The sequence below is a fragment of the Trachypithecus francoisi genome, unplaced genomic scaffold (genome assembly GCF_009764315.1).
Source record: "Trachypithecus francoisi isolate TF-2019V2 unplaced genomic scaffold, Tfra_2.0 Lachesis_group13, whole genome shotgun sequence".
Lineage (NCBI taxonomy): Eukaryota > Metazoa > Chordata > Mammalia > Primates > Cercopithecidae > Trachypithecus > Trachypithecus francoisi.
This window is the reverse complement of record NW_022681458.1, coordinates 39,815,783-39,827,992: the sequence shown is the minus strand read 5'-3', so window position 1 is coordinate 39,827,992 and position 12,210 is coordinate 39,815,783. Positions and strand designations below refer to the sequence as shown.

Here is a 12,210-nt window from a genome sequence, read left to right as displayed (position 1 = left end):
CCAGCTTTCCAAAGCTGGCATTCTCTTGTCCTCTGACTTACATCGTTTTTGATGGAGAGTCAGCTGATATTCTTATTGTTGTGCAACTGAATGTAATGTGTCTTTCCCCCCACTGGCTGCCTTTAAGATTTTCTCATTATCTTTGGTTTTCAGCAGTTTGAATGGGATGTACATATGTGTGATCATTTCTGTACTTATTCACTTAAGGTTCACTGAGTTTCTTGAATCTATGGATGGATTTTTAATCAATTTGGGGAAGACTTAGGTCATTAGTTCTTTAAATATTTCCTCTTCTGGATTCAAATAAACACAATTAGAAATGATAAGGGGGATATTACCACTGACCCCACAGAAATACAAACAACCATTGGAGAGTATTATGAACACCACTATGCAAATAAGCTAGAAAATCTTCAAGAAATGGATAAATTCCTGGTCACATATACCCTCCCAAGACTGAACCGGGAAGAAACTGAATCCCTGAATAGAGCAATAACAAGCTCTGAAATTGAAGCAATAATAAATAGCCTACCAACCAGAAAAAGCCCAAGACCAGAATAATTCATAGCTGAATTTTACCAGATATACAAAGAAGAGCTGGTACTATTCCTACTGAAACTATTTCCAAAAATTGAGGAGAAGGGATGCCTCCTTAACTCATTCTATGAGGCCAGCATTACCCTGATAAAAACTTGGCAGAGATTCAACAAAAAAGAAAACTTTAGGCCAATATTCTTGATGAACATTGATGCAAAAATCCTCAACAAAATACTGGCAAACTGAATTTAGCAGTGGATCAAAAAGCTTGTCCACCACTATCAAGTAGGCTTTATCCTTGGGATGCAAGGTTGGCTCAACATATACAAATAAATAAATGTGATTAATCACATAAACAGAACTAAAGACAAAAACCACGATTATGTCAATAGATGCAGATAATGCAGCTACTGAGTAAAATTCAATACCATTCATGTCAAACCTCTCAACAAACTAAATATTGAAGGACCATACCTCAGAATAATAAGATATTGAGGTATTGAAACCCACAGCCAATATCATACTGAATGGGCAATGCTTCCCTATTTTTTTTTTTAAATAAACCTCAATGTTATTCAGCCGATGTGCTTCAAAAACAATGGATGTAAATCCAAACCAGTTCCCTATTCCCCTTAAAAACTAGCACAAGACAAAGGATGCTCTCTCTCACCACTCCTAGTCAACATAGTATTGGAAATCCTGGCCAGAGCAATCAGGCAAGTGAAAGAAATAAAAGGCATCCCAATAGGAACAGAGGAAGTCAAACTATCCCTGTTTGCAGAAGACATAATCCTACATCTAGAAAACCCCATAGTCTCAGCCCAAAAGCTTCTTAAACTGATAAACAACTTCAGCAAAGTCCTAGGACAAAAAATCAATGTGCAAAAATCACTAGCATTCCTATACACCAACAACAAGTCAAGAACTGAATCAGGAATGAACTCCCATTCACAACTCCTATAGAAAGAATAAAATACCTAGAAGTATAGCTAACTAGAGAGGTGAAAGATCTCTACAAGGAGAACTACAAACCACTGCTCAAAGAAGTCAGAAATGACACAAACAAATGGTAAAACATTCCATGCTCACAGTTAGGAAGAATCAATATCATTAAAATGGCCATTACTGCCCAAAGAAATTTATAGATTCAATGCTATTCTTAATAAACCACCCTTGAGATTCTTCAAAGAACTAGAGAAAACTATTTTAAAATTCATATGGAACCAAAAAAGAGCCCAAATAACCAAAGCAATCCTAAGCAAAAATAACAAAGCTAGAGGCATCACACTACCCAACTTCAAACTATACTATACAGGGCTATGTAACCAAAACGTCATGGTACTGGTACAAAAACAGACACATAGACCAAAGGAACAGAACAGAGAACCCAGAAGTAAGACCATACACCTACAACTATCTTATCTTTGACAAACCTGACAAAAACAAGCAATCGGGAAAGAATTCCATATTCAATAAATGGTGCTGGGATAACTGGCAAGCCATATGCAGAAGATTGAAACTGGACCTCTTCCTTATACCATATACAAAAATTCACTCAAGATGGATTAAATACTTAAATGTAAAACCCAAAACTATAAAATAAAAACCTTGGAAGACAACCTAAGCAATATCAATCAGGACAGAGGCAGGGACAAAGATTTCATGATGAAGACACCAAAAGCAAACTCAACAAAAGCAAAAATTGACAAATGGGATCTAATTAAACTAAAGAGCTTCTGCACAGCAAAACAACTAACAGAGTAAACAGACAACCAAAGAATGGGGGAACATTTTTGCAAACTATGCATCTAACAAAGGTCTAATATCCAGCATCTATAAGGAACTTAAACAAATTTACAAGAAAAAAAACAAACAACCCCATTAAAAAGCGGGCAAAGGACATAAACAGATACTTTTCAAAAGAAGACACACATATGGCCAACAATCACGTGAAAAAAAGCTCAGCATCATTGATCATTAGAGAAATGCAAATCAAAACCACAATGAGACACCATCTCACACCAGTCAGAATGGCTATTACTAAAAACTCAAAAAAAAAAAAAAAATAACAGATGCTGACAAGGTTGCAGAGAAAAAGGAATGTTTACACACTGTTGGTGGGAGTGTAAATTAGTTCAACCATGGTGGAAGACAGTGTGGTGATTCCTCAAAGACCTAAAAACAAAAATACCATTTGACCCAGCAATCCCATTACTGGATATATACCCAAAAGAATATGAATTGTTCTATTACAAAAACACATGCATGCATATGCTCATTGCAGCACCATTCACAAGGGCAAAGACATGTAATCAACCTGAACGCCCATCAATGATAGACTGGATAAAGAAAATGTAGTACATATGCACCATGGAATACTATGCAGCCATAAAAAAAACGAGATCCTATCCATTCCAGGGGCATGGATGGAGCTGGAGGCCATTATCCTTAGCAAACAAACATAAGAACAGAAAAACAAATACTACATGTTCTCCCTTATAAGTGGGAGCTAAATGATTAGAACATATGGATACATAGAGGGGAACAAAACACAGCGGGGCCTATCAGAGGGTGGAAGGTAGGAGGAAGCAGAGGATCAGAAAAATAACTGAGTACTAGGCTTAATACCTGGTGATGAAATAATCTGTACAACAAACCCCCATGACACAAATTTACCTATGTACCAAGCCTACACATGTACCCCAGAACTTAAAAGTTAAAAAAATATATTTCCTCTTCTCTTCCTCTGGGACTCAACTATATGTTATAAATTGAGTGACAGTATCCCACCAATTTCTTACATTTTTCCAATCTTTTTTTCCTCTGAGCTTCGATTTGAATGATTTTGATGGACCAGTCTTTCAGTTCACAGATCCTTTCTCTGTTTCCAGAATGCTTTTAAGTCCTTCAATGAACTATCTATTTCAAATACCGTATTTTTTAGATCTAGAATTTTTACTTGGTTCTTTTCCATTTTCACTGTCTTCAGAATTTCCATTTTGTCCACCTTTTGTACACCGTTTCCACTTTGATATGTTTATGACAGTTATTTTAAAGTTCTTGTTTCTAATTTGAACATCTGGGTCATCTGTGGGTTTACTTCTATTGACTGCTTTTATCCCTCCGTAAGTGGTAATTTTTTATTGTATGAATGGACATTATAAATGATACTCTGGATTTTTAAAATATCTTCCTCTAAAAAGTGTTCAGTTCTTTTTTGGAAGGCAATTCCTGGCAGATTATGTTCGTCCTATAGAGGCTTCGTTAGAGGATGGGTCTATTGCAGTTTCTGTAGAACATGGTCCTTGCTCCTAAAACTTGGCCTTTCAGGGATCTCAACTGAATTCTGGGACTATTCAATGAGATCTCTCTGCTTTCGCTGAGTCAAACTCCAATAACTCTGAATTTGGACTTCTAATTTCCTAGTCAGCTCTCAGCCCTCCAGCGTCTGTTCTCTGTAGTTTCTCCTGGAGGTTTCTCCTGGAAAATCAGTACACACAACTGATTTTCAGCCAAGAACCGGAGTAGAATACCTACATAGATTTCTGGGCTCTTTATCTGCTATTCCTTTTTCTTTAGAACCCTGCTCAACAAATTCCAGTCTCCATAGGGGTACTAAACTGCCATCTCTGCTTCCTCCGCTCGGCGTCTGCTTCCTCCGCTCGGCGTCTGCTTCCTCCGCTCGGCGTCTGCTTCCTCCGCGCACCAAGACTGCCACGCTCTTCTTGGGTTTCACTTTGCTGTGCAGGAATCGCTGCCAGATAAAAAGCTGCTTAAATGTGGAGCTCTCCGCTTGTGCTTCCCTTCTCTCTCTTTTTTTTTTTTTTTTTTTGAGACGGAGTCTCGCTCTGTCACCCAGGCTGGAGTGCTGTGGCCGGATCTCAGCTCACTGCAAGCTCCGCCTTCCGGGTTCACGCCATTCTCCTGCCTCAGCCTCCCGGGTGGGACTACAAGCGCCGCCACCTCGCCCCGCTAGTTTTTTGTAGTTTTTAGTAGAGACGGGGTTTCACCGTGTTAGCCAGGATGGTCTCGATCTCCTGACCTCGTGATCCGCCCGTCTCGGCCTCCCAAAGTGCTGGGATTAGAAGCTTGAGCCACCGCGCCCGGCCAGCTTCCCTTCTCTTTAGAAGTGCCTCCCTCCACTTTCCATTGTCCCATGCCAGGATATAGTTTCTTCATGTATTTTTCTGTTTCATAGCTGTTTAGAGCAGACATGTGAATCCAATACCAAATATTCCAGCATGGCCAGAACCAGAAATTCGCTGCTACTCATTCTTCAGTCTGAGTTTTTATATCACTTTCCCAGCAGCTTTCTGGAACAATTAAACTAAGTTAAATCCACTTCCCATGTGTTTTCAGTTGTTAGTTTGTATGGATTTAAAATTTTTTAACCTAGATCTATGTTGTACATTTTAGCAAATTAAAGTCCTAAAATGTATGCAATGTAATTTTATTTTATCCTAATTATATACTATGTAAAGTCAAAAATTTCTACAATGGTTAAAGTACTTTTTTTACTCTCACCTGTATTAATCATGGTTTTGTTGTTTTGTTGATGTTGTTTGTTTTGGTTTATTTTTGAGACAGGGTCGCACTCTGTCACTCAAGCTGGAGTGCAGTGATAGGATCATGGCTCACTGCAGCCTCAAACTACTGGTTGCAAGCCATTCTCTGCCTCAGTCTCCGGAGTAACTGGGATTACAGGTACATGCCACCACACCCAGTTAATTTTTTAATATTTCTTTTGTAGAGACGGGGTCTCACCAGTTTAGAACTCCAGGCCTCAAGCAATCCACCTGCTTTGGCCTCCCAAAATGCTGGGATTATAGGTGTGAGCCACTATGCTCAATCACATTTTGGTTTGTTTTTAAGAGAGAAAAAAAAAAAAGCTTCTGTACGTTATGAAATTCTGGCATCTTAAAAAGCTTGTTGAGGGAGAGACTTCCCCTCCCAGTGTTAGACTGCTAGAGACAGCAAAGGCTTAGCAGAGAGCACATCTTTTAATTGCAAACTAACCAATCCCAACACTATAGCTCCACCCACCATTTTTTGTGTGTTTGTTTTTGTTTTTGTTTTTTTGTCTCACTCTGTTGCCCAGGCTGGAGTGCAGTAGTGCCATCTCAGCTCACTGCAAACTCTGTCTCCCGGGTTCAAGCAATTCTCTTGTCTCAGCCTCCCAGGTAGCTGGGATTACAGGCACGTGCCACCACACCCAGCTAAGTTTTGTATTCTTAGTAGAGATAGGTTTCACCATGTTAGCCAGGCTGGTCTCAAACTCATGACCTTAAGTGATCCGCTCTCCTCGGCCTCCCAAAGGGCTGGGATTACAGGCATGAGCCACCGTGCCCAGCCAACCACCTCCTAATCTAATTCTCACACATTTCCTTTGCCCTAAATTATCCCAGGGCCAGGTATTAGAAAACTAGAGACCATTTCTATAACCCAAAGACCCCTGAAATTATTCAAACTAGCCAATCCTAAACTGTTTTCCTGCCTTACCTTCCCCTCAGCAACCCCCAAAAGGCCTAGATTCTTCCCTCACTCCTGTCCGCTGCCTCCTGACCATTCTGCTACTTCCCCTGTGGCCCTCAGTGGTGTTTCATGTCCCCTACTCTCAGAGAATATAACAAATTCTTTTTTTGATGACAGTACCTCTCCACGTTTTCATATAGTCATACTTCTGTAAATTAAATCCTGGCTACAATATTAGAATTCCACCCCACCCACCCCCTAATTTCCACTCCTCGGAAGCTACCTTTTCGACCTCTAAATAAATTTCTCTACGTTTTGCCTTCCTGTTTCTAAGTAACATGCTTATATTATTCATTGATTTTTTAGTTTGACATACTAAGTATTAACTGCATATTGTGGAAGAAAAATATTATCTCTCTATTCCCCCCCGACAGTTTTCATACTTCTTGCCATTCCTCCAATATATTCTATAACATACATTTTTGTTAGATTGTTAGTGTTTGTATTAGTTTATATGTATAACTATCATTCAGAGTTTAACAATATATTACAATAATTATATTTCCTTTCATGTATCATTTTTCAATTTCCCTGTAGTTAACATGTATCTTGATTTTTTGTTTCTTTGCTTGCTTGTCCAATTTTCTGTGTAATTATTAAGTCATTCTCAAACTTTCTATTAGAGTTCCATTAAAACTGTCCTTTTAATGTGCTCAAACTAACAGTACCTATTTAAATAAATACAGGAAAAAGATTTTGATTATGCTAATGAAGATAAACACCTTACTATATACTTTACATTATTTTCAAGTATTAATGTTTCAAATTTTATTTAAATGGACATATATCCCCCAAATTCTTGAGAATTTGCCAATGAAGCTTAGGAAAACTATTTGCAGAGTAAAACAAACAGTATGTATTGCCTCGAGCAAAACTATTCCTTGTCTTTTTGTTACTTAAAAAAACAAACAAACAAAACCCTATGCTTAAAAAACTGTCTTCACAGTGTGGCAATTCCTCAAGGATCCAGAACTAGAAATACCATTTAACCTAGCGATCCCATTACTGAGTATATACCCAAAGGATTATAAATCATGCTGCTGTAAAGACACATGCACATGTATGTTTATTGCAGCACTATTCACAATAGCAAAGACTTGGAACCAACCCAAATGTCCATCAGTGATAGACTGGATTAAGAAAATGTGGCACATATACACCATGGAATACTACGCAGTCATAAAAAAGGATGAGTTACATCTGACAAAGGGCTAATATCCAGAATCTACAAAGAACTCAAACAAATTACAAGAAAAAAACAACCCCATCAAAAAGTGGGCAAAGGATATGAACAGACATTTCTCAAAAGAAGACATGCATACAGCCAACAGACACATGAAAAAATGCTCATCATCACTGGCCATCAGAGAAATGCAAATCAAAACCACAATGAGATACCATCTCACACCAGTTAGAGTGGCAATCATTAAAAAGTCAGGAAACAACAGGTGCTGGAGAGGATGTGGAGAAATAGGGACACTTTTACACTGTTGATGGGATTGTAAACTAGTTCAACCATTATGAAAAACAGTATGGCGATTCCTCAAGGATCTAGAACTAGATGTACCATATGACCCAGCCATCCCACTACTGGGTATATACCCAAAGGATTATAAATCATGCTGCTATAAAAACACATGTACACGTATGTTTATTGCGGCACTATTCACAATAGCAACGACTTGGAATCAACCCAAATGTCCATCAGTGATGGACTGGATTGGGAAAATGTGGCACAGACACACCATGGAATACTATGCAGCCATAAAAAAGAATGAGTTTGTGTCCTTTGTAGGGACATGGATGCAGCTGGAAACCATCATTCTCAGCAAACTATTGCAAGAACAGAAAACCAAACACCGCATGTTCTCACTCACAGGTGGGAACTGAACAATGAGATCACTTGGACTCGGGAAGGGGAACATCACACACCGGGGCCTATCATGGTGGGGGAGGGGAGAGGGATTGCATTGGGAGTTATACCTGATGTAAATGACGAGTTGATGGGTGCTGACGAGTTGATGGGTGCAGCACACCAACATGGCACAGGTATACATATGTAACAAACCTGCACATTATGCACATGTACCCTAGAACTTAAAGTATAATAATAATTAAAAAAATAAATAAACAAATAAATAAATTAAAAAAAAAAAAAGGATGAGTTAATGTCCTTTGCAGGGACATGGACGAAGCTGGAAACCATCATTCTTAGCAAACTATTACAAGGACAGAAAACCAAACACTGCATGTTCTCACTCATAGGTGGGAACTGAACAATGAGAACACTTGGAGGCAGGGCAGGGAAAATCACACACCGGGGCCTGTCAGGGGTTGGGGGGCTGGGGAAGGGATAGCATTAGGAGAAATACCTAATGTAACTGATGAGTTGATGGGTGCAGCAAGCCAACATGACACATGTATACCTATGTAACAAACCTGCACGTTGTGCACATGTACCCTAGAACTTAAAGTATTAAAATAAAAAAAACTATCTTCACTACTCAATGCTTAAACAGATAACGTCTGAAAAATAATATGGAGCATAGAGAAAATGCTTTAGGATTCCCCTAAAATTCAACTAATGTAATAAATAATTGGACAAATCAATGAATCCTGCAGCTGTATGGAATAGTGTCATTCTTTTTTTTTTTTTTTTTTTTTTTTGAGATGGAGTCTAGCTTTGTTGCCCAGGCTGAAGTGCAGTGGCACGATCTCAGCTCACTGCAACCTCTGCCTCCTGGGTTCAAGTGATTCTCGTGCCTCAGCCTGCCAAGTAGCTGAGATTACTGGTGTGCACCACCATGCCTGGCTAATTTTTGTATTTTTAGTAGAGACAGGGTTTCACCATGTTGGTCAGGCTGGTCTCAAACTCCTGACATCAAGTAATCTGCCCGCCTCAGCCTCCCAAAGTGCTGGGATTGCAGGCGTGAGTCACTGAGCCTAGCCATTTTTTTAAAGTTTTAAGATACATTTAAGATTCTAATAAGCCTAACTGTAAGCAGAAACATAGTAAGAGCTGGCGTGTGAGGCAGTTTAATGAAGTGTGGTCTGAAACCAGAGTGCCCACACTCCCAGCTCAACCACTTACCACTTACCAGCTCCATGACCTTAAGAAAGGTCCTTAACCACAGAGTGCCTCAGTTTCTTCATCCGTAAAATAAGGATGTGTGTGTGTGTGTGTTTGGGTTGTAATAAAGACTAAGTTAATCCATGCAACAATACTTAGAGAGAGACAAAGGGGAATAGAACAGGATAGAAGAAAAGGAATGGGAAAGGAGATGGGAAAAACTCTAAGGTGGAAGACAGTAGATGGGAAGAGAAGAGCAAGATAGAGATAAATACATGCATAATGAATACCTGAAACCACAGACAGTAACATCTCAGGAAAGAAATCTACTAAGATTATGCATTTTGCAGTAAATTGTTTATTTTTTTAAAAACACCACTATAGCCTATAGTATAGAAATAGAATACTGTAAGATACCAAATAAAAAGGCACTCACTGCTTTTGTTTCTTTTCTACTCATTTTTATAAAAAGACAGAATTAGGGTAGAATATTTGGAACTATAAGGAGCCATTCTAATATCTAGAAGAGGTATTAACATTACCTGTACAGAAAAATACTTCACTTCATCGAACTTAATTACAGTGTTCCTCTCACTGTTTTTGGATAGCAAGCTACACATTTTTGTACATTTCACAGCTTTGTTTATAGAGATGCGAATAAATAAATTAGCATAATGTTGTAAACTGACTGCAAATAGAATGATATTTAGGAAATAAGTTTTGTTGTAATTGAACAATAATACATTATAAAATTAATACATTAAACGATTCAGACCAAAACCTAAGAATCAATCATGTAGCATTAAATAATAGGAAAAAAGTCTTCTAAAATAGTATTTTTGCCCATCACTGGTGGACACGATATAAGTAAAAGAAGGTTGATTCTTCCTTACATCCCTTATATTTTTAACCTTATATTTCCAACAAAATTCTTTTGCAAGTTTTTCTATATATTAATTTCAAGGTGACTATGCAATATATAGTTGAAATATTTCCTAAGGATAATCATGTAGAAATTCAAAATATTTTAAAATCTATCAGAATGACTTATTTTTAATTTTGAGACCAAAAGTGTTCTACCCTAATTCACTTAAGAATATAGTTCATTTATATTATATTGGTCTGTATTGTATCTTTCATAGAATGCTACAGAGTAAAAAATTTTGTTTCATGATTTAACTATCTTCAAAAATCTCTTTATATACAATTATTTTCCAAAATTCTCTTTATATAAAAAAGAAACATCAAATCTCCATAATGAGGCTAGTTTTATGCTGTGATCAATCTAAAAATCAGCACGCAGCTTATTTAAAAGCACCAATATAAAATAAATCCTTCTAAAAATGTTTAAAGGAAGCACACATTACTTACAAATAAATTAGCATTATCATACAAGAAGATATATATTTTTCCTTTCACTTATATGGTGATTGAAGTGAATACAGATGGCTGAAAAGCTTTTGTTACTCCCACATGAAAAAGTGGGCTTTATTCCCCCTGCCACTAAATCTGGGCTGGCTCTATGATTACATTGACCAATAAAATGTAATGGAACGTGACTAGGGTTGGGACTAGTAAGCCAAAAAGGCACTCACCTCAGGCACAAAATTTAAGGGGACACCAAAAACTAGTAATCAAGATAAATAATATATTACTGTGATATATTTTTAAATTAAAATTAATACGGGGGAAAAAAAACATGGTAGGACTCAGGGAAAGAGGGAGAGATCCAACCATTTCAGCATCCCAGCTAAGTCTAGCCTTCCATGCATCCCCACTAAAGCAAACAGACATGTAAATGGGCCACTTCAGATATTCCAGCCCTTTTGAACTGTCAGACAACTACAGCCCAAGCTGTTATATCATGAAGCAGAAGAAGCAACTAGTGAATGCACAGTAGTGATTAATAATAAAATGGTCAATGTGTTAAGCCACTAAGTTTTGGAATGATCTGTAATGCAGCAATGGATAACTGAAACAGTGAGATATAATTACTATGATTCTTAAATCAAAAGAAAGGATACTGTTAGGCGTAAAATGTCTGCAGTTCTTTACATGAATGCCCAGGCAGCCAACCTACAACCATCAAAACAAAAACACAGACAGTGAGTGTATTTAAAAAGTTAACTGTTCTTCCACTTTACACTGAACTCTATTTTTAAAAAGCAAAACTCCACGTTGTTTTTTCTCACTCGAAATATTGTTTCTCATGAAAAATATCTAGTTAATAGAAATCATCAGAAAGCAGAAATACTGAAGAAAAATGGGCAAGCCACATTCAAAGTAAAACTAAAATGAACAAGAATACAAAGCCAAAGAATAATTCATTATTCACATAAATCTGATCATCACTTTTTAAGTTGTTTTTATTTGATATCAGGTGAGAACTGATAAAATACAGCACCCTGCATATAAAATTAAGAAATGTGCCTTATGTCAGACAAACTCTTTTATCCAGTATCCTAAGACCACTTAATTCATTCAGCAATGATTTATTGGCTATAACATGCCAGGGGCTGTAAAATATTCATGCTCTTGCACCAAGTTTTTCTAAATGTTAAAGAAAATTGCATCATGTGCTTAACCAAAAAATCAAATACAAAATAAATGCAGGAATATTTGAATCCTAATATGAGAATTAGTCAAATATATTTAGCCATGTTTAGTATTTAAAACCAAGTCAAAATGACAGAAATATTATATTTAACATTGTATATGATAGGAGGTAGAGGGACAAGAAAAATTCTTATTTCATACTCAGTTACAACTCTAATAGTGTTCAGAAAATAAAGATAACTGTAAATGAATGTCATGATATTTGACAGTTCTATATGCATGTAGATTCTCATGTCTTTTTCTGTACTTTGAAAACAGAATAACAGATTTTTCTGGTTCTCAGCCTAGATACTGGGTCCTCCCTTTGTGATGTGTGTGTGTGTGTGTGTGTGAAAGAGAGAGAGAGGGGGTGTTTGCTTTTGTTTCTAGGAGGCTTTTTGGATGGGGGAGGGGCGCAGGATCAATTTTCAAACTTTAGCATGATCTAGCAATAAATATAATCATTTTAAGAGCTC

The 12,210-nt window shown here is 37.3% G+C and overlaps 1 protein-coding gene across 4 annotated transcripts in view; it reads right to left on the bottom strand.

The window, feature by feature from the left end:
- C2CD6 (C2 calcium dependent domain containing 6) overlaps positions 1-12,210 on the bottom strand; it is a 187,074-nt gene that overhangs the window by 157,761 nt on the left and 17,103 nt on the right. For all 4 annotated transcript variants that reach the window (XM_033230701.1, XM_033230702.1, XM_033230704.1 and 1 more), the window contains exons 3-4: positions 11,164-11,215; positions 9,682-9,827 (exon numbers count right to left, since the gene is read on the bottom strand). In XM_033230701.1, the coding sequence (XP_033086592.1) occupies positions 9,682-9,827; positions 11,164-11,215 (198 nt within the window). The remainder of the gene's footprint in view (positions 1-9,681; positions 9,828-11,163; positions 11,216-12,210) is intronic.